General features: G+C 51.7%; 10 protein-coding genes across 10 annotated transcripts; 5 read left to right on the top strand and 5 right to left on the bottom strand.

Annotated features, from left to right (window-relative positions):
* Positions 1-33: 33 nt before the first annotated feature.
* On the top strand, positions 34-493 carry M436DRAFT_79112 (uncharacterized protein; the record flags this gene model as incomplete). Its single annotated transcript, XM_013575003.1, has 2 exons — positions 34-267; positions 470-493. 2 exons carry the CDS (start codon positions 34-36, stop codon positions 491-493), a joined length of 258 nt encoding a protein of 85 aa, XP_013430457.1.
* An 829-nt stretch (positions 494-1,322) lies between these two features.
* On the bottom strand, positions 1,323-2,071 carry M436DRAFT_70256 (ribosomal protein L36e; the record flags this gene model as incomplete). The annotated part of the gene is made up of 4 exons (XM_013574917.1): positions 1,323-1,403; positions 1,462-1,543; positions 1,631-1,731; positions 2,015-2,071. 4 exons carry the CDS (start codon positions 2,069-2,071, stop codon positions 1,323-1,325), a joined length of 321 nt encoding a protein of 106 aa, XP_013430371.1.
* A 1,048-nt stretch (positions 2,072-3,119) lies between these two features.
* M436DRAFT_9275 (uncharacterized protein) lies at positions 3,120-3,960 on the top strand (the record flags this gene model as incomplete). The annotated part of the gene is made up of 4 exons (XM_013574460.1): positions 3,120-3,174; positions 3,234-3,585; positions 3,635-3,774; positions 3,827-3,960. Coding segments are annotated over 4 exons (681 nt in total), but the record flags the coding sequence as incomplete, so codon positions are not given.
* Positions 3,961-5,154: 1,194 nt separating this feature from the next.
* M436DRAFT_61142 (AICARFT/IMPCHase bienzyme) lies at positions 5,155-7,069 on the bottom strand (the record flags this gene model as incomplete). The annotated part of the gene is made up of 3 exons (XM_013574811.1): positions 5,155-6,796; positions 6,851-7,007; positions 7,042-7,069. The coding sequence occupies 3 exons, from the start codon at positions 7,067-7,069 to the stop codon at positions 5,155-5,157; spliced, it is 1,827 nt and encodes a 608-aa protein (XP_013430265.1).
* Positions 7,070-8,134: 1,065 nt separating this feature from the next.
* On the top strand, positions 8,135-10,633 carry M436DRAFT_61141 (uncharacterized protein; the record flags this gene model as incomplete). The annotated part of the gene is made up of 1 exon (XM_013574810.1): positions 8,135-10,633. One exon carries the CDS (start codon positions 8,135-8,137, stop codon positions 10,631-10,633), a length of 2,499 nt encoding a protein of 832 aa, XP_013430264.1.
* A 692-nt stretch (positions 10,634-11,325) lies between these two features.
* On the top strand, positions 11,326-11,841 carry M436DRAFT_39627 (Trm112p-domain-containing protein; the record flags this gene model as incomplete). Its single annotated transcript, XM_013574579.1, has 2 exons — positions 11,326-11,511; positions 11,629-11,841. The coding sequence occupies 2 exons, from the start codon at positions 11,326-11,328 to the stop codon at positions 11,839-11,841; spliced, it is 399 nt and encodes a 132-aa protein (XP_013430033.1).
* A 500-nt stretch (positions 11,842-12,341) lies between these two features.
* Positions 12,342-13,728, bottom strand: M436DRAFT_70250 (uncharacterized protein; the record flags this gene model as incomplete). The annotated part of the gene is made up of 2 exons (XM_013574916.1): positions 12,342-12,509; positions 12,565-13,728. The coding sequence occupies 2 exons, from the start codon at positions 13,726-13,728 to the stop codon at positions 12,342-12,344; spliced, it is 1,332 nt and encodes a 443-aa protein (XP_013430370.1).
* A 252-nt stretch (positions 13,729-13,980) lies between these two features.
* On the bottom strand, positions 13,981-15,741 carry M436DRAFT_40662 (MFS general substrate transporter; the record flags this gene model as incomplete). The annotated part of the gene is made up of 4 exons (XM_013574763.1): positions 13,981-14,597; positions 14,649-15,204; positions 15,254-15,407; positions 15,458-15,741. The coding sequence occupies 4 exons, from the start codon at positions 15,739-15,741 to the stop codon at positions 13,981-13,983; spliced, it is 1,611 nt and encodes a 536-aa protein (XP_013430217.1).
* A 605-nt stretch (positions 15,742-16,346) lies between these two features.
* On the top strand, positions 16,347-18,758 carry M436DRAFT_79105 (uncharacterized protein; the record flags this gene model as incomplete). Its single annotated transcript, XM_013575002.1, has 6 exons — positions 16,347-16,432; positions 16,506-16,635; positions 16,704-16,756; positions 16,807-17,249; positions 17,296-18,191; positions 18,249-18,758. 6 exons carry the CDS (start codon positions 16,347-16,349, stop codon positions 18,756-18,758), a joined length of 2,118 nt encoding a protein of 705 aa, XP_013430456.1.
* Positions 18,759-19,146: 388 nt separating this feature from the next.
* Positions 19,147-20,556, bottom strand: M436DRAFT_79104 (methionine synthase-like protein; the record flags this gene model as incomplete). Its single annotated transcript, XM_013575001.1, has 2 exons — positions 19,147-20,155; positions 20,345-20,556. 2 exons carry the CDS (start codon positions 20,554-20,556, stop codon positions 19,147-19,149), a joined length of 1,221 nt encoding a protein of 406 aa, XP_013430455.1.
* Positions 20,557-20,991: the final 435 nt, after the last annotated feature.

The following is a 20,991-nucleotide window of genomic DNA, read 5'->3' as shown; positions in this document are numbered from 1 at the left end:
TGACCTTTCCAAACACCACAACAAAACATCACCATGGGCGCATCCTCTTGGGCCATCCCTGTCGGCGTCCTCGGCGGTCTCTGCCTAATCTGTCTGGCCTTCATCTGGTGGTACATCCCCAGACTCTACACCAGAGGCGTGCAAGCAGACATCAACCGTGTGGCTGCCGAGAAACAAGAGCGTGAGCGTCAAGCTGCGGCGTTGCGGGAGGCGAATGGAGAGATTCCTGACTTGGAGGCTGGTGGTGCGCAGGTTGTGACGCCGGTGGTGAAGGAGTTCAAGTACACGCCGCAAGCGTTTACTGCTTACTAGAAGGGGAGGTGTAGAGTGCGATATTTTGGGCGTTATAAGGAACTTGGAGGAATACGGAACAACATTGTTGGCGGGATTGGCGTTGGACGATACCATTCTGGTGTTGCTTGCGTACGAAGGGAGCTAGAAACATGTGCTGATAAATCAATCATACCAGGAAATGTGGGTCATTACTCAATAAAGTGGTTATGCATACGAGTCAAGGACGATGGTGTTTACAACGAGAGAAGATACGACCAGGCAGGAAGAGAATGCGTAGAAGGAAGGAGTGACCGAGTAGAAACAGGGCTGGGGAGGGAAGAGCGATTGTGCCTGTAGAGGAGCCTGGAAACGAAAGATTGGCTGACTGGCCGGGCGAGAGTTGAGGGAAGAAAAAGAGATAACGATGATAAGACGACCGAGGCACTAGGGGACATAGATGCATACCGTACAAGCAGACTTACAGACTCGTGATGATCTGGTAGAGTACCAGCTTGGGCACCAGCTTCGTTATTGTTCAACTATGGACATTGGCCATTGATGGGAGATTTCTGTTGAAGCGCAGGTTGAAGATGATACGGCGTAGCGTGTGGAGCGTTTGATATCTGGAGAGTGGTCGTAAGGGTCGAGCTCGGTGTATGCGTCCAAGAAAGCAAGTTGTTGTTGAACTGTAAGGTAGTAGAACCACTCCAGCAGGTAATGAGCTTCGTGGATTGTCAGTAGCAAAGGTCACTGCAGACAGAGAAGAGCGGCCAAGAGATGTTAATCATGAACGGCGGGACCAATTTTCTCATTTTCATTTCGAGAAGATAGTCTTTCTTTTTTCCTTCATCCACCCTAGCAACGTGCAGCGTGCGGGCCACTGCCGTCAAGACTTTTGTTGCAGTGACTCTTTTCGCTTGCATGGGTATTCGGAAAAAAAGGAACATGGTTTGCCCATTGCACATAGCATTGCGTGCCCGTAAAAAGTAAGAACTAACTCCTCATTTTGACTTTGACTTTACAACCAGCGATCACCCAGGTTGATAAGTTTAGTGACCAGCGCGACGGGACTCGGCGATGTAGTTGGTCATCTCGTCGACCTTTCTCTTTGCGCGGCCGAAGGTACCAAGCTGTGTCTTGTGTTAGCGGACATGTTTCCAGGGTGGAGTGGTGTCGATGGAGGCGTACTCTTCTCTTTGCGAGCTTGCGGGCACGCTTGTCCTTGGAGTTGCGGAGAAGTTCAACAACGCGGCGCTCGTAGGGGGCGAGACTTGAGAAGTTGTTAGTTTGAATTCATTGAGGTCGAGCAGGCCAAGGTCGAAGAGATTTTCAAGCTCAGCAAAGAGGCAGAACGTACCCGGCAACCTCCTTGACAACGTCACGGACGAAAGCGGTGCGCTTGCTGAGGTGACCCTTGGTGCGGGAGACACGGGCAGCGGGTTGGCGGGGGGTGACCTTCTGTAGAGAGGAAAGACATGTCAGTCGACTGATCTTGTGAGGATTTGGATGATCGAATCTCGAAGTGGGGTGTGCGTAGGTCGTTGATGCGAATGCGATGGCGGCTGTCTGTGCGTGTCGGTCTTGGTCGATTGAGTCCAGCGCTTGTCGGGTGTATCGTGCTTGGGTCGTTGGTGCAAAAACTTGGTGGTCCTCGTCTTGTATCGCAATTCGCATCTCGGACGGCGGCGGCGGGTGCAGTGACTTGTTGCAGGCGGTGGGTATGGTATAGGGATCAACGTACGTGGCCGGCGTTCAAGCCGCGAGCGAGGCCGCTCTTCTGCTTGACTTCCTTGGGCATGTTTGCTGTGGTGTTAGTCGACGACGTCCGCTACCAGGAAAGAGAGGGCAGAGATTCGAGAAGCGCAGGCAGCGAGCGAATTTCGTCGGCAAAACTCCGCGTGCGACTTTTCGTGTGTGCGCGCGCCTTCCGCCGCCGCTGCCAAGGCTTTACCCACCTGCACCTGGGGCCTCGGTCCCTCACATATCTGAGCATGCAGTGAAGTCCTGAGCATGTACTGCTTTGCAACTGCCACTTTGGCTCTCACTGTTGTTCTCGTGCCTGTCTGGCTGCGCGCTGCTGCCGCTTCTCTTGCCGCGCATGTTGCCGCTGTCCAAGACCACACACCTTCTGCTTTCCAGAGTCAAGGCGCCAAAGCATCCACACGCTTGACCACTTGCTATGCATCTCAACAACACATCTGATGGGAATTAATCAATCAATCGCATTTACGTTTGGCTTCTTCGTTGTTCCTGAATCCTCGCCCTGTCAGCCACAACCGTCCTACATCAAGCCTTCCGGCGGAGTGGACGACCGAGTGCATATAGCCTGCTTCCTTGCCCCTTCACACGCTCCTGTACCAATAGTACATACCAACGTACCAGACTATGCGTCTCACCATGCCAGCCTTTTGCTTCGACCGATGACAATTTCAATCGCAATTTCCCCCAAGGACGGTTGATGGTGAGCCGTGCTCCGAGGGATGCCGTAATGCGCCTATGACGTTTTTCATTTTGCTGCTTGCTCAGCGATGGTGGCTTTGGAACCTCTGACGCTGCCTTTGCCTTTTTCTCCAGCATCATCTAAAACCAGGCCGTTCCATTCACCTTGGATCGTGCCCTCTCATCCCTGCGACTGACCATTGCGACCACTCTGTTCCTGCCACGACACTCACCCCTCACCTCTTGCTTCCTATAATACTTTCTGCTGCGGTCAATCTTCTGTACACCGATACACTTGCCCAACGGCCCCAGCCACCAACAATATTTCCTCACAAAACTCACGCGACAACCTCGAACCTTCAACAGTCCTACCTCGACCTGTTTGGACATAATAGAACCTCGCAAACATGTTCGGCCTCTCATACTGGCTTCTGCCACTCATCGCAGCCGCTTGCTGGCTGGGTACGTTGAATGCCACATCTGGTATACGAAACCTTCAAGACTGACTCGAGCGAAAATAGGAACACTGCTCGGCATGTTGGGCACCTGGATTGCTAGAGGCTCACCACGCTACGTCAGCATGGAGCCAGGTCAAACGATCGCATACATCTCGGACATTGGCGCAACAAACCTCCAGCCTCTCTTCATAGCCGGATCCGCTGTCTCTGTCGTCGTGTTCGACGTCTGCTTCGTCTCTGAACGCTGGCTGCGCCACAAGGGACGTCTTGCCCACAACACGTCCATCACACAGAAGATCTTGTCAGGCTTCGCTTGTGCCTTTGCTATCATTGGTGCAGTCGGTTTGATCCTCTTGACCATCCTGGATACTGTAGACCACCCCAGAGCTCATGACATCTGTCTCGGTGTCTTCATGTATGTTCATTCGTCCATCTTCCTCGATCATTGCTGACAACCTCTGCAGTATTGGCTACATCATCTCGGCAATCTTCGCTTGCGCTGAGTACCAGCGTCTGGGTATTCACTTCCGCCAACACCGCATCCTGCGCGCCTCCTTCTGGATCAAGTTGACCTTCATCTTTATTGAGATTGCCCTCGCAATTGGTACGATCATTCATGACGTTATGCTCAGGTTACACTGCTAACATCACCCTAGCCTTCGTTGCGCTCGGCCGTAATGCTTCCAAGCGTAACACCGCCGCCATCCTGGAATGGGTCATCTCACTCATCTACATTATCTACCAAGCACACTACTCCATGGACTTCTTCCCTGCCATCCACAGCAAGGATCATCGCTTCCCTAGTGTTGAGGAGATGATCGAGAACGGTGGCAACGGACCTTCCTACTCTGGCGGTCCTACCTTCTCCGAGAGCGCTTCATACGCCAGCGAGAACCCCATTCGTGCCAATGGCCAAACCGTCGAGCCCAGCAGAAACTTCTAAGTTTTCGACACATGACACGACTCACAATATACCAGTACTAATAAACTAAACTTCTTCATGTATTTTTATTGATTATGACGACAACGACGACAATGGCGTTCTACTGTAATGTCAAAAGGCAGATCCCAGAGATATGAAATGGCAACAAGGGCGAACACGAATCAAAAGGTCCAGCAGGCCATGGGAGTTTGCTTGGTCATTGTCACTTTACGTGCTACTTTTTGCAGCGAGCTATCCTTGATGCGTTTTGCACCCTTTGTACCCTGTACTATATAGCAACACCGGGTTTGGAGCATGTGCACGAGACCTTATAGATGATGATATTCAAGAACAAACCTTTTACACTTATTCTCGCTGTTCTCAGCATCGGCGTAGTCCTTTGAACCTGCTTTGCTACCTACACGCAAATAGTTGTACATTGAGAGTCTTGAACCACACTCAAGATCGAATGAACCAGCTGCTTACATCAATCTACCATCATAACTGACGACGAAGTGAAAAAGAAAAAAAAAGAATGATCATGAAAGTAGCTGCATACTCCCAGACCCAAGGTACATAGCATGACATGGCATACCCAGGCTCGAAGTTACGACCTTGCCCTTCGGCAGTAAATTTGCCAAGTTGACTGTCTCAATGTTCAGCATCACCCCAAAGTCGTGTTGGGAAAGGAAATTCTTTTGATCTAACAAAGAGCCATGTTTCACGATTTGGCCTGGTGCATGGTTTAAATTACTTTTTTCTTTTTTCTTTTTCTTTTTTTCCTTCATGCAAAAGAGCACGATTTCCAACATGTCGACAAGGGATTGCTTCTCCGAAAAAGAAAAAAAAATGCATGTCCGAAAGTTGAATAGTTGGGTAATCTGTTATTTTTCGTCTCAGTCATAACTTAGTGTAAAAACATGATAAGCATCCTCCTTTTTTGTTGTTCCCTTTCGGATGTACAATTGTCCTTTCTAATATCCCATCAGGAGGGTCGGTCGGTGTTGAAACGCGAGCCTCATTCAATGTTGTTTCCTACATCCCAGCAAGAAAAAAAGCACTCTAGTGGTGGAACAGACGAATGTGCTGCTCAACAAAAGTAATGTTCAACTTCTCGGCAGTAGTGAAGACAGCCTGGTCATTCTGACTGCCGGTGGGAGCAGCAATATACTTGACTCCCGAGCGAGCAGCACGGAACACATTGTCGATGAAAGGGAAGAAAGCGTCAGAGCTGACAGCAACTTCGGAAAGCTTGTTCAACCAAGCCTGACGCTCCTCGGCGGAGAAGGGAGTGGGTACTTCGTCAAACATCTTCTCGTACTCGTGCTTTTCTTCGTCCGAGGCCGGGAGCACGCCGCTGCACAGCATGTCGATGGCGTTGCTCTTGTCCGGGCGCTTGGTACCCTTCTTCCACTTGATGTTCAGGGCGCGCTCGTGGAAGCGCATGAACCAGTTGTCGGCCTTGTCGCCGGCGAGACGCGTGCAGTGGATGCGGCTCTGCTGGCCGGCGCCGAGACCAATGACCTGGCCGTTGAGAGCGTAGCAGACAGAGTTGGACTGGGTGTACTTGAGGGCAATGGTTGCGACGGTCAAGTCGCGGAGGGCAGACTCGGGGAGGGCGGCAGAGTCCTTGGGGGTGATGACGGTGCCGAAGCTCTCCGAAGGGGTGATGTGGGCGTCGTTGCGGCCTTGAGTGAGGTTGATGCCATAGACGGTACGGTACTCCTGAGCGGCGGGCTCGAACTCGGGATCCATCTGGAGGACGAGGTAGCGACCGCCCTTCTTCTTGCTGAGGATCTCGAGAGCCTCTTTGGTGTAGGAGGGAGCGATGACACCGTCGGAGACCTCGCGAGAGATGATCTTGGCGGTGGGGATATCGACCTCGTGTGACAGAGCGATCATGTCACCGAACGAAGACATGCGGTCGGCACCACGGGCTCTGGCGTAAGCCTGGGCGAGGCCGGAGCTCTCGATGCCCTCGATGTCGTCGACCATGTAGACCTTGCGCTCGACCTCGTTAAGAGGGACACCAATGGCGGCACCGGCGGGCGAGACGTGCTTGAAACTGGCGGCAGCGGGGAACTTGAGAGCAGCGCTGAGCTCCTTGACCAGAGGCCATGCGTTCAGAGCATCAAGCAAGTTGACGTAACCGGGAGCACCACACAGAACCTTGAAGGGCAGCTTCTGGTCCTTCATGAAGGCAGCGGCAGACTTCTGGTGGGGGTTGGTACCGTAACGCAGCGAGACGTGCTGGTTGCCGTTGCCGGCGTACTTCTTGCGGAAGAACTCGGAAATGGCAGTGTCGTAGTCGGCGGTGTGCTCAAAGGCCTTGAGGGCAAAGCCTTGACGGGTGGCATCGGTGACATCGCCCTTCTCGAGCTCGGAAAGGAAGTCGTGGTAGTCGTTGGGGTCTGAGAGGATGGTGACACGCGAGTGGTTCTTTGCAGCAGCACGGATGAGGGTGACACCACCAATGTCAATCTCCTCGACGGCCTCGGGGATGGTGACGTTGATCTTGGCGACAGTGTCCTTGAAAGGGTACAGGTTGCAGATGACATAGTCGACCTTGTTGATGTTCTGCTCGGCCAGGTCCTTCTCGTCCGAGGCGAGATCACGGGCAAGGATACCGGCGTGGACCGAAGGGTGGAGAGTCTTGACACGGCCACCGAGCATCTCGGGAGCCTTTGTGATGGCCGAAACATCTCTGCGCCGCAGTCAGCTCTGGCCGTGGCATTGCAGCTGCTGGAAAGAGACTCACTCGACGGGGAAGTTGGCCTCACGGATCATCTTGGCGGTGCCGCCAGATGCGAGCAGACGGACATTGTTCTTGACGAGGCCCTTGGCCAGGTCGAGCAGGCCCGTCTTGTCGTAGACGGACAAGATGGCTGAGCATTGCGTGAGCTTGTGCCTCTCGGCTTGAGATGGATAGCTATCGATCCTGCTTCTTACCAATCTTTTGCGAGTTGTTGGCGGCCATTGTGAGGATGAGGATACCAAAATCTGTCGGTGACAAGAGCTGGTTTAGAGAAGGAGACTTTGTGACGGAGCGACAATTTTTCGCGTTGATCCATCGACCTGTCCGCCCCGCCGCCCGCAATCGGCTGTCCTGTATCGCACGTCACCTCATTGGCGGGGATAAATCCATGTGTGTCTTGACTTTTGGTCACTCCGCCGATTTGTTTTTCTACGCCCATATCTAGTTCTAACTTCCATCTTTCTGAAGCCTGTCTTTGTTGTTGTAATGCCTGTAACATTGGTCAGCAGTCGCGTGTGAGGACGTTGTCAAGTGCTTGACGTGCAGAGTGCAGGGTGCACAACACATCTGATCATCCGAATGATAAATGTTCAGCTCTTATCCATCTTGACTAAACATCTTTTACCAACGTATACCAGAACCAGTCATTGTAAAAACACAGGAAAATCTTCAAGTCCGCAGCGACTCATGCAACACTTCCTGGCCCAGATTGATCGAGTAGTGTATCCTGGAAAGTTTGCTATACGACCAACCCTGGTGATACCAAGAGCTCCACTGTGCAACAATACATTTTGGACAGCCCCAATGAGCACACGAGGAATGATCGTGGTAGATATCCGGCACGTCTCTTGACGGTAGATTCTCTGCTGGATCAGAGTAAGACATGATACAATGCTGACATGCAGAGTGCCTGGCAGGAGCCAGTCAGATCAAGGTCAAAGTTCAAGACGTCAGGGTCCCGCCGAGCGTGTCAAGGGTCGGGGCGCAACGGTTCTCAGACCAAAATATGGTCATGGCTTGCATTTATCCAGGCTGTCCAGCCTCTTCTGCAATGTCGAGGGGTGTCGCGAGATGTTTGGTGTAATCATGTCAGGTACTGATGCATGGATTGCGCTGGCCTGGGGCGTCGAGTGACAAGATCGCTTTGTTAGCCGCCGCAATTCTGCCCAACTCCAGTCTTGTCTCACGCAGGGTCGAGAGAGCTCACCAGGGTAGCTGCTGCTACTGCTGCCACTGCTGAAACCCACGCCCGCATCGCTCCTGCCTTCTGGGCTGTCGTAATTCAGCATGCCTTCCTCTCGCGAAGAGGAGCCTCGTCGGCGCAAAAAGTCTTACGATCGACCGTCCTCCAGGGACAAGGATACCAAGGAACGACACAAATCATCGGCCAGAAAGACAACTGCTCGTCGACGCAGCAACGCAAGCAGAGAGTACAGTCCCTCACGACCCGATAAATCTACCCTGTCAGAACGCTCGCCAAGAAAAGTCTCCATGTCGATACCAGAAATGGAGCGCCGGTCGTCCATCGGCGAGAAGCGGCCGCAGTCATATCCAAACTTCTCAAAGGCACACAGCAGAGAAGCCGTCACTCCAGGCTCAGAAAGCACTACCGATACTCATGAGCCAACACCTCGTACACCGGCAGACATGGCCGACAGTCCCTCACGTGCCCAACCGAGTACTCCTGTGACTGGCGACGATGCGGATCTTCGACGAGCAAAGAGCGGGATCAACATGAGGAGTCACACAGACAGAGTCAAGTCCGAAGCCGGCCTCGATTCTAGAAGAAGTATGGAATCCGGCTTGCGTGTGAATATGACAGGTTCTGCAGCGAGCAGCCGCCGTCCATCTCCTTCGAGCGTCTCTGAGACGTCTGCTCCCAGCACCGGCTCAACCAAGTACAACAAGGCCCCCTCCCAGCCTGCCTCAACTGTCAGCCAGACGACTGTTGACTCGCAAGCTACCTCAGTTGCCCCCGAACGCAAGCTCCCATCCAGACCTCCACCTGTTTCTGTGAACCAGCACTACTCTCCCCAATCAAGGCCTGACTCGTCACCGCGCACTCCTACTCCACAGAACCCGGCTTTCCCTCCGTATGTTCAAAGACCAAAATCCACTCCTGGTGTCGATGCCTTCCCCGTTGGCTACTCTCCTCGTTCCGCTCATCCGGACTCGGTAGCAATGCCTCCCCCACCGCCACCTCCACCAATGGTCTTTGCTCAAGATACTCCTCGTGTCGACTATCTGCTGCAGAATGGCGGCTTGCCGTACCTAATCTCAAAGTCCATCGTTCCGCCCGCCAATGACCAACCTGTTCAATCTTATGCTCAGTACCAGTCTCCCCGCATACCTTCTGCAGTTGATGTTCAATACATCTTTGCTCCTGTGAGTGGTCGCCTTGAAGATATTGGAAAAGTTCTGTCAAAAAGCGGGTCACTGGCTGTAGCTACCGGATATCGCTCAGTCGCTAGGAGACTACTCGACCGTCTCGAGGCTGTCTTTGCACGCAGCATCTCTCACGAGCGTTGCAAGTGTGTGTTATGCCTGAAGACTGCTCAGACGGCGCTTTCTGACGAAGAGGATACGGGAATAAGCTGGGGTGAAATCCTGGAATATGTTGCTGGCCGTAGAGAGCTTCCACAGTGGCCGCCGTTTTCTCTGTCATCCGACGCACCAGGCTATAACCTCTCTGGAGTCGAACCCATGCAGAAACTCGACCCTGACGTGCCGGACGAATATCGTGCTCACTATATTAAACAGAATGCAAAAACCAAGCGATCTGTTCAGGATTGGCTAGTACGGCAGCCAGACTTTCCATCCAGCCCTCCACAGGAAGTTGATGACGAGACATTGACCTTTGCTATACTAACACACATCGACCCTGCACGAAGGCCGCTGTTCACAGCTTTGATGAAAGGTCTCTCAACTGTGCCTTCTTCTAGAGCACCGACACCTGTTACCGAGCCCAAGAACGAAGTCTTGGCCAAGACTGCTGCTGCTCTACAACGTCTGTATCGTCTACCACACTTGCCGAGAGACCCAGAGTGCACCATCTATTTGCTCAACAATCTACACTTACACAGTATGCTCGCCACGCTTGCTGCAGTGAGTGCTGGAGAATGGGATATCCTGGTATCCGGTCGGTTCGATGGCTTCCTGTGGAGCGGAGCGGAAACAGTGCCACCTTCTGCACTTTACGGGTCGACCATGACACCTATGTCTAGAACGACAACGCCATTTAGTGGAGGTGTGCCATCTCGCAACACGACCCCATTTTCACCCCTCCGCAACGTCATGTCACCAGACCACACACCAAACATGTTTCCCTCTCGCGGCACAACACCAGCCCCAGGTATGCCCGGCGGGGCCCCAGCTCCCGTCCAAATGGACGAAGAAACCGAGATTGCCGTCCTGGCTCAGATGGAACGCGAGATCTATCGCGGCATGGAAGCCCTTGACGATCAATTCGAAGTGTTGCACAGGCAGGCTGAAGCTGTTAGACAAAGGCTTCGCGAACGTAGTGCTGGATTAGCGATGGCTGCCAAAGCACGCAGGGGCTCTATGGCATCTGACATTGGTGTGAGGATTGGTACGCCTGGTGGACCGTGGGACGACGAGCAACAATCGATCTTCGACGATGGAAGATCAGAGCTCGCACCCGATGACTCTGCCAGCAACATCGACTTCGGAAGGAAGAGAAGATCAAAGCGACACGATCGCAGGACACCGGCTGTGCCAGAGGAAAACGAGGATGTCGAACGTGATTCTGGTAGAAGGCGGAGATGACAGGAAGAAGCATGCATCACCAGCGAAGACACTCATACAAATATCCATTAGCATTGAGCGGACAGGCTTTCAAACCAACCGCGACCATAATTTCAACCCAACAACATGGAGTTCTTGATTGCCTCAGACATACTCGCGCAATGCTGGATATTGCTTTAGTATTATGTGGGAGAGCAGCAAATTCAGTTCTGCTGTTTTACTCGCAAAGTACACATTTTTTGGAATGAAAATAATGATTACTCTGATATTTCTGACATTGCATAGCAGATTTTGGAGCGACAAGAGAAATGTAGTAGGCTACAGGCAGGTTCTGTAAGCACTTGTACGAAACAGACCATATCTTAGAACAGGAATGGCTGAAGATACCACATGATCAAACCTATACGATCGCATGCAAGATAGATTCTTTGGTATACGGACACACATGATTGCTGGAAGGAGTGAGTGCGTGAGCAGCTTGCCCAAACTCCGGGCCACAAACTCCGAACCCTTGATCTTTTTTCCTCTCCGCAATCTCGCATCGATCGTCACTTTGTTCCACCACTGTCCCTCTCACACACAACTCAAACCATACAACCTCTTGTCGCAATCAACCATTCTCTCTACAATCCAACATTTACACCACTCACGCCACACCGCAACACCACCTTATTCTGCAAACGATAACAACCAACACAAACCTCACACCGAAAATGAAACTCCTCACCCTCAACTTCCTCACCTGCGCCCGCAAAGCCTGCAAACAAGAAACCGCAGCTTTCCCTTTGCACCCCCGCGACGCAGAACTCGAACGCGTAGACCAAGACCTGAATCCAGAATTCTTGGTCAATGTGTTGCCGAGATTAGATTGGAAGGCCATCAGGAGTTTAGCTGAAGAGGTGAGTTTCAACACCCCCTTGCTCCCCACCCTACGTTCTCCCTCCAACCACCACTTCTGCCTCTGCATCCATGGTTCCAAGAGGCACAAATGCTGATCAAAGGCGCATCCAAAACAGCTCGGTCTCCCCACCCTCCCTGAAACCGCACCAGAAGCTTCGGATTTGCTAGACGAGCAGACAAAGGAACCCACACAAACGCTGCAGGATCTACATGCTTTGCTGGTGGAAACGAGTGTTGCAAACGGTAAATTGGTTTGCGGGCATTGTGGACACGAGTATGCGGTCAAGGAAGGCATTGCAAATTTCTTGCTGCCGAGTCATTTGGTGTGAGAAAGAAGAGCGAGAGAGTTACAAAAGAGCCTGTGACTTGCATAGCTGGGTAAAGATGGGGCAGTGAGGGAAAGAAAAAGGATACAAGGGTTATCGGGGACAATGAAAGATCATACGGGTGGATGACGACAAGGAGAAACAGGATCTGCAGCAGCGATTTGTTGGAGCTGGCACACAAAAGACTGAACCTGTCCCGGGCTGAGGTATCTGCAGAAATGGTCACAGCAGCAAGAGCTTGCGTGGCAGGGGCGGCCACAGCTTCTGAGGGGACCGAGAGATCAGAGACGCTTTGCACTGTACACGTGAAGAGGACCGTAGTAAGGAGAACGAAGGAAAATGTTCTTGACGCTAACGAGAACTAAATCATAAACCACAAACTTCCTCACTGTCATGTGGTCGAAGAAGATGCCAATTCCACCAGGCATTCTGCCCAACCCCCTTACGCCATCGCTCGAAAAAGGGGAAAAAAGACATGTTCGTTGAGAAAACACCACCACTCCTCACTTGATGTGAACATCGATACAATCCATGTCCGAGATATCTGTATCCTTGACCAGACCCTCTGGCGGCTCCAGCCTCTCACCGTCGAACTCGAGGTGAACAACCCGCTCAGCATCGAGTTTGAAACTTCGTCGCGCTGCATTGATCATCTTGACAAAAGTCGTACTCTGCGCATGATTTATCAGTAAGAATGTTTGAAGCGGTCATAGGGTAGAAACTCACCGGTCGCACTTTGATCTTGATGTCTGAGTGACCCTTTGCTTTCAGCGTGACTTTGATCAGAGGTTCTTCCGCTGCAGCTTTTCCATCCACTGCAGGTGTGCCTTCGGCACTAGCGCGTCTACTGTTGGCGGCGGCCATGTCGCTGAGGTACCTGTTCGGCTTCGGCGCATCTTTGGCAGCCTTCTTAGCCTTGAGTTCTTGCCATGCTTCGTCCGTCACGGCTTCAATGTGTATCTTCTCGGCATGTTCGTCGTCGGTGTTAGCGAAAGGTCCGTTGGTCATAATACGGCCATAAGAATCCACTTTGATTCCCAGACTGCGAACAGTAGTCACATCATACACCTTGCGCAGTTTGTAGGTAAAGAAGACACGACTGGCTACTGATGGGTCCAACAGTTGCTTGCTGAGCCACGCTTCTCGTACAGCTTGCAAGTTTTGTGATAGCTTTCGCGATACAATCAGGGGGCCAGTGCCGAGTAATGGTGAGGTGATGAGTAGTTTGACTGTGGGATCATGTACGCCGTTCTCTGTTCGTTCTCGCTCCTCTCGTCTTCGCTTTTCGCGGGCTTGACGGGCAAACTCGCGCATTTCTGGATCGGAGTAGTATGCCTCCAAGTCGGCATCCTGATCTGCTTCTGCGGCGGGTGTGGGTTCAAGACTCGTAGCGTTCGAGGGAGTGATGTCGTGTGTGCCATTGTTGAAGCTAACGGAGACATCATCGTCGTCCGAGTCGTCTAGCAGCTCTATGACTGTCTCTTTCCGCGGCCGTGATTTTTGTGGTGTAGGAGCGATCGCAAAGCTTTCCGAACCAGCAGATGCTTGTATCGAAGTCTTTCTTTCCGTGTCCTTTGCTTTGGGCTTTGTAGACGGCTCGCTGACATTGTCGTTGCTTATGCGCCGGCGCTTGCCCGCCCGCAATTCTTCATCTTTCGATTCGCTAGTCTGACTCCGTCGTAGGATATCCTTGTCGCTCTTCTTACGTTGGCGTTGGCGCTGGCGATCCTCGACGAGCTCGCTGAAAGTGTGCGAGTGGCTAAAAATGTCGGTGGGCGGGTCCGGTTTTGTTGTCGAGTCCGGAGATGCTGAAGCTGGAGGCGGCGCGGCGGTAGTCGCGGCCCAGGCTGGGCGCTTGAACAATGATCTCTTGGGTTTGCCGTCAGCCATGCGGAAGATGGCGAGTGTTTGATATGGCCGAGGTATGGGTGGGCGTCTGTCGAGGACTCGGTGGTGCCCAACAAGTGACGGAAGGTGTTGATCGTTTGTGCGGGGTTGTGACTGCCGCTTTGAGCTTGACAGCTCAAAAGTCTCACTTCTTGCTTCTCTCAATCGTTCCTTCTTTCCATTGTCTTGTCTTGCAACCGTCATACTCATCATTTCACTCTAGTCATGTCTATGGTCCAAGTCTATGCCCTACATCTATGCGCCTTCCTTTTCTCTTCCCTTGGCTTCCTGTTCCATCCTGCTGATGAACTTCGACTTGAGTCTGATCAGGTGGCCGTACTTGTAAAACACAAACGGAATAGGGATGATCACAACTTCCAACAACCCCAAGAGTGTGCCTTGCCAATTTGGTCCCAGAGCATCCCATATCGCTGGCCCGGCCAACGGAAGTGTACCGCCAGCAATTGTGCGCGTCAATACGTTGCCAGCCATGGCGGATGCTGCGTACATCCCATAACTACGTCCGATGTAGTTGGATCCGTAGATGAACGTTGCTGTTGTGCCTGCTCCGAATGGAATGCCCGAGAGGATTGGCCAAATGTAGTGCACGTTCGGTGTACACGTCCAAGCGAACATCAACCCGCCAATCGGCACCAGAATTGCTCCGATACACACAATGAACACCGGCGACTCGGGAGTTGGCTTGCCATTGTTGTCCAGCTTCCTTCGCTGAATCAGCTTCCTCAGAAGAGGTTCGCACGCGATCACCAACACGTTACCGACGCCGATGCCTAGGTATGAGAGGCCAGTGTGGCCTGTCGACCATCCACGAAGTCCCACAAATACTCTTGGGTAAATGACGAACGTCAAGTCTGTCCATGAGTCAGTATATTGCGACGCTGTCGACATAAGGCTAGACTCACAATTCATCGAGTAGATGATCAAGAAATATAGATCCCAGAACCAGAGAATCGGCTCGGTTGCGGTAAGATAGATCGGTCTCCAGAGTGATGCTCCAAGCAAAGGCCAGAATGCTCGCTTTTCATCGTGCTTACTCCACCACTGGTCATCACCAGTCTCCTTTCTCATCTTCTTGGCACGACGCCTGAGGAGAGCGGGACCATACGTCTCTGGTACAGTTGCCATCAGCAGGAACGACACGCCGGCCAGCATCAATGTTATCCAGTGGATCCATCGCCATCCCAGGTTATCAAAGACAAATCCTCCTATCAAAGGTCCGAGCACGGGCCCATTCATTAATCCTGCGCACCAGCAACTGAAAGTAAATGCCCGGTGTTTGTCTGTGGAGACGTCGTTGATGGTACCAGGTGAGTTTGAAACGACTGAGCATCCGACCATCGCAGCGAAGAAGCGGCACACAAGAACAACCGACACGTCTTCGGCGATGGCGCAAGGAAAGATGAAGAACATGAACGCGAACAATGTTGAGATGTAGACCAGGCGGCGTCCAAACATTTCCTAGAGAGAGTCAGACACGTTTGAACATGTCAATGTCATGTCTACTTACGCTCAGTGGAGCCCAGATCATGCTACCAGCAGCCATACCAAAGAGGTACGTTGTCAAGCCTAGAAGGGATATCGTCGAATTAGGGACCCCAAGCTCCTCGGTCATGCCGTGTGGGGCCGAAATGCCTGAAGTATACGCGGAAGAGTACAAGACACTATGAAGTGTGTCAGCGCCAGACACGGACATGTCGATCGGATAACTTACACTGTACAACTCGCAATCGTACAAGCGAAGATGGTATGCGCCTTCCTCCAAACCGACCAGTTCTTGGGATCTTCAACATCGTTCTCTTCCCATCTGACCTCATATTCGGGATCGAAGAATGCAGAATGGGATTGTGGTGGAGGTTGAATACTCCTGGAAGCAGTTGGCTCGAGGTCCGCAAAGGCTACTGTGTGGTCGTTTTGGCCATCCAGGTTTTCTTCCTCATGGACTGATTTGAGCGAAGCATTCGAAGAGCTTGTTGAACTCCATGTGGTCTCCTGCATCTCTTTGACTTCGGTCTCGTAGGGTTCTGTCGCCGGGTGCCGCTTTTCAGATGGCTCCATCTTGATTGCTGTAGCAGCCGGTCCAGACTACTTCTTATCCGTGTCTAGATGGACAACAAGATCCTTGGGTTGAGCTGGAACAGGACAGTCGAGATAGAGGATGGGTGAAGAATATTGAATAGCTGCTTTGCAGACCTGTCGCTGGAATTACAGAAGATACATCATACTCATCACATCTCAATGCGAAGAAAGATATCTCGATATCCACCGGAATATCAGCCGTCCCCATGGGTTGGGATATCTTGCGGATAGACCATACTATCGTGCCATATGATCCTACGACGAATCACATTCGTCAAGAATCGGACTCTTCCCTGCCATCGCTAACCTCAAACGATGCATCCTGCGATAACGAGCTCAGAAAAAGACGGAAGCCGGCCCGCCTTTGGCTTCTAGCAGGGAAGTCGCAAAGGGCCTTCTTGCTTGGCATCCTCCAGCCGGGTCAAGCCGGACCGTGAAGCAGTCTTCAGCGACCGCTCCCGTATGACAACTGACAACGAAGGCCGGCAAGACGGACCGCCTTTGTCACCCCTCAACCTCATCCAATGGATATTGAGAACAGCAGTGTGCAGCAAACGCCGGAGAGCGGGCGACCTCCTAAGCGCGTGTCTCAAGCATGTGAAGCCTGCCGGTACGTCTCTTCTATACCGCGACCGCAATCACAAAATTCTGGTGAATCGTGAAACTGATATTGTTGAGTGCAGTCGCAAGAAGTCGAGGTGTCCTGGTGAGAAGCCTGCGTGTTCGCTGTGCACTAGGTTGAAGCAGACTTGTGTTTATGCGGACGATGGGTCTATGCCCGAGGTCAGATCGGCTGCTATCGAGCGTCGAATGGTAAGTTTGCTGTCATATCCAAACGACATTTAGGAAGTAGCTGGTCGTCGTACTGACTTGGTGCAAAGAACGCTCGCTTCTCGGAACTCGAGAACAAACTCGAAACTCTCCTCAAAGCCATGTTTGTAGACTTGTGCATGCATTGATAAGAACAACACTAACTTGATAAAGACCTGGCACGCCGCCTACAATATTACCCCGGACACCGCTTGAAAACCATGTCGAGAGCTCACGAGCATCACCTAGAGTACCATCGTCGAGAAGGAGATCGCTAGAGATGCCCGATGGTACCACTCCATCCGGACTGCAGATACCGCATGAGCCCACACGTCTCGAAGTTGCAGTACCAATTCTTATGAGGAAATGGAACTGTCAGCCTATTCCGTTGTTCCATCCTAACCTGGAGAAGGATTATATGACGAGGGGTTCCGAAGTTCAATTTGCTATTCTCGCCATGGCTGGCCGTCTTAATGCACGAGGTCAAGAAGTCGATGATTGGTGCGAGGCTAATGCTCATCGTGCACGAGAGTTGGCGTTGGGAAGGGTTCTTGCTGGAGATGTCAGACTGAGCACGATACAGGCATTTGTGCTATTGTCATTCCTGGACTTCACGAGTATGTGGATCCCTCTCTAGACTGCGTTCGTGGCTAACGATGATAGACGATAATGGACAACGATCACACCTGTTCCTCGTTAACGCCATTTCTCTCGCCCAAACGTCCGGCCTTCTTGACCCACAAGTGGTCATCAACAACTCGGTCGAGCTCGAGGAGAGACGGCGTTGCTTCTGGAGCATAGCCATCATGGAGAACATGTTCAATCTACAAACTCTAACATTAGGCGCCAAAAGCATTACGTATCATGCTTCGTTCAAACCAGTCAGTCCTAATGCAACGTCAAAAGGAGAACTGGTGTCGCCATCATCGCAAAATATCGTGGCCGATGGTCCAGTTCCTGGCATCATCATCAACACGTTGCCTATGTTCGACATATTCAAGAAGGCTGCCAAGTACGTCACCGACACGAAGAATGGTACACTCCCATACCCACCATGGCAACAGCAATCAGACTATGCCGCTATTCAGGCAGAACTGCTAGAACTGGAGTCGAACTTCTGGCCTGAATACCGATTTGATAGAACGAAGATGACGCAACATTCCAAGGAGGCCATCGAGCAGAACTGGGCTTTCTGGAGCTACTGGCTGGTCAACCAATTCATGTATCACACGATCCACATGCTGCTCAATCACCCCTTTCTTATATCTCTTCGGATAGCTGCTGCTGGGCGATGCCCTAGGACATTCAGTCAGGCGTCTTCGGATCAAGTTGTGGTGCATTCGAACTGGATCATCCGTTGTTTGGATTTGCTTGAGGAGAAACAAATCAGTATCTCGGATCCGTTCTTGGCTTACTGTATCTCTGTCGCAAATACTGTGTTTATTCACTATCGCAATGCAGAGATACAAAGCCTACGGCAAAACGCGGAGAAGGGATTGTTCAAAGGCCGGCAGGAACTGGGAGAGCTTTCATCGCTGCTGAAAAATGTCGAACGCATGGTATGTTCAATCCTCCCCGAGCGTAGCCAATCTCAACTCGACTGACAAAATGCACAGAGAAAAGCACTAGACAGACTTGAAGCGATGGATACATCCCGTCGCTCCACAAGTCCTCAACCTACAGCTTCAGGCGGCAGCAAACAAGACCTACTCTGGGACATCCTCATCTTTTACTCACCAAGTAGATCCATCGCCACAGGTCAAGGTCTGTTCAGCAAAGACTTTGCCGCACCCCCCAGCAACGAAACTACAACCAGAGACACAAATTCGACCTCAATGCTTCGACCCACTCCCTCAACAGTCCAAAACATTACTCCCGCTGATGGATTCCAAAGTGCCATTGGCCCTTCATTCGCCAGGCCCCCTCTACCTACTCCAGCTACCACTGCAATTCCTGCAACGCCTGGCCAACAGCCTGCGTATATGCCTGGGGTTGCACAGTTCCCTACGCCTGCGGATCCGAATTACATGGCGTTCAATGATCAGAATCTTGCTGCCATCACAGAATTTTTGGATCAGAATTCGGGGAGGATGTTTAATGAGTGGTGGGACTTTGGTGATTTGTAGATGGGTGCTTGGGTTGGATAGTGAACATATGAAGACGGATCCTGAGCGGGCAGAGTAGATCGAGAAAGAAAATCGAGATAGAGAAGACAGAAGAGAGATGTATTGTGTGTTGAAGATTTTATATTTTTTGGTTGTATCATGTACTTTTCGGTGTATATATGTGTGATGGTCGTTCGTTGGTATCTTTGTTGTAGCTTCGTGACTTGTTGAATAGTCGTTAACGGTTTTGCAATGTGACAAAGGAGATGGGAACGCGATGCTTCTTCCAGAAAAATGTGAGAGTCTCCAAGAAAAAAAAAGGAAAGAAGTCCTCCAAGGGACTGCCTTATCTACCATTCAAAAATGGGGGGAGAGAATAGGCGGCGATGATCAAACAGACATCATAGTCTTAAGGCTGGCTAGGCCAGATCTGATCAGCAATACCCCTGACAAGCTGCAACTTCTTGCGCATATCCTCGTATTCCAACGAGTTGCCCTCGGCGTGAGAAGCAAATCCACACTGAGGCGAAACACCGACGCGCTCCAAAGCTTCCTCTCTGCTCTGTCCACTGCCCTCGGCAATGAAATCAGCAGCTTGGTATACCCTCTGCACCATCTTTTCCTTATCCTCCAACTCGGGGAACTTGCTAGTCACGACTCCCAAGATGACATTCTTGTTCTTGGGAAGGTGCTTCAGGGGCTCGAAACCACCTGCACGAGCGGTATCGTATTCGAGGTAGTAGGTGTCGACGTTCAAATCCTTGAACAGTTTTGCGGCAATGTTGTCGTAAGCGCCCTCTGAGAAGTGGCGAGAACCCATGTAGTTTCCGCGACAAAGGTGGATGCCCAAATGCATGTCTGCCGGTCTCTCGAAGCAAGCGTTGTAGAACTTGACGTAGGCGTCAAACATTTGGTCTGCGGTTTTTGTGTTGCCGGAATCGGCTTTCCAGCCCGTGAGCATGGCTTCGGAGCAGAAGTAGGCGAGGTTGGGGTCGTCGATCTGGATGTTGCGGATGCCGGCGTCGTGGAGCAGTTTCAGCTCTGTCTGGTATGCCTTTGCGACATCTGCAAAGTACTCTTCGTCATTCGCATACACCTCCTTCGGGTAAGCTCTGCCAGCCCTGTATCTGAAATGATACCAACTCGGCGAGATAACCGTAATCTTGATATTCTTCCATTCCTCCTCGGGCACGTTTGCCTTCATGACTTGGAGTTCGCGGGCATTGCTGCTGTGACCGGGATGTTGGATTTTTGCGACGCAGACGGTGACGGCGTTTGGGATTTCTTTGGCCTCGAGGAAGGACTTTACGTCGGGGGCGTAGTCACGGAACATGGAGGCGTCGTAGCCTTTGAGCACGCCGAGTTGGCGGTCTTCCATGCCGTGGAGTTCTTCGAAGAAGGTGCCCCAGAACATGTGTCTTTTTGTCAAGTCAGGAATTCGGCTCGTCGATGGTTCTGTTTGTGCTCATCACGTTCTCCCGTATCGTCTTCTCGAGGTTTTGCATTTCTGCTGGGGTTTTGGAAAATTGAATTGATGATTGGCGTTGAATTTGGAAACGCAGATCGAAGAACGCATGGAACCAGAAAAAGAAAAAGAAACCACATACCTGGTGTACTCTCCACTGGAAACAGCATGGAAACCGCAATCCTTCTGAAGCTTGACAACCTCAGTGACAGACTTGTCCTCAATAGGCTTCAATTCCTCAGCATCAGCCTTGCCAGCAGCAACAGCATAACGCTTTTGAACAAGCTCATCAGGACGGAGCAGCGAGCCAACGTGCTCGGCTCTGAACGGTGGGCTTCTCTTTGCGGTAGACATATTGTACGATTGTTTTGTTGTAGACAGAGGGAAGCACAAAAAGGATGGAAAGAGGGGGAGAAATCAATTGTCCCGCTGTTGTCGATGATGGTTCTGCCCCGCCGCAATGTTACTGTGATGAGAGCTTCGAGACCCTTGGACGGGCAGGGACCCCACCAAGCCCCACGCGCGACCTCGGGGGAGATTGGCTTTGGGTCTTCACCGCCTTTCTAGGAAACAATACGTTATTCATGCTGAAGTCGATGATTTAAGCACATACGGCCACAGTCAGCTGAAAACTGGGCATCCCGTCCGCTCTGCCATACATAAGCAGTTGAACGGCAGATTAGTACTACGGTGGGTGACCACGTGGGAATCCCTGCTGCTGTATGTTTTGTTTGTCGATGTCTTTTTTGTCCGTGGCTCAATGGTACTTCGACTATCCATCGCGAGAAG

Source organism: Aureobasidium namibiae, assembly GCF_000721765.1.
Source record: "Aureobasidium namibiae CBS 147.97 unplaced genomic scaffold scaffold_3, whole genome shotgun sequence".
In the NCBI taxonomy this organism is placed as follows: Eukaryota; Fungi; Ascomycota; class Dothideomycetes; order Dothideales; family Saccotheciaceae; genus Aureobasidium; species Aureobasidium namibiae.
The sequence above is the reverse complement of the archived record's forward strand: the minus strand, read 5'-3'. Positions and strand labels throughout refer to the sequence as shown.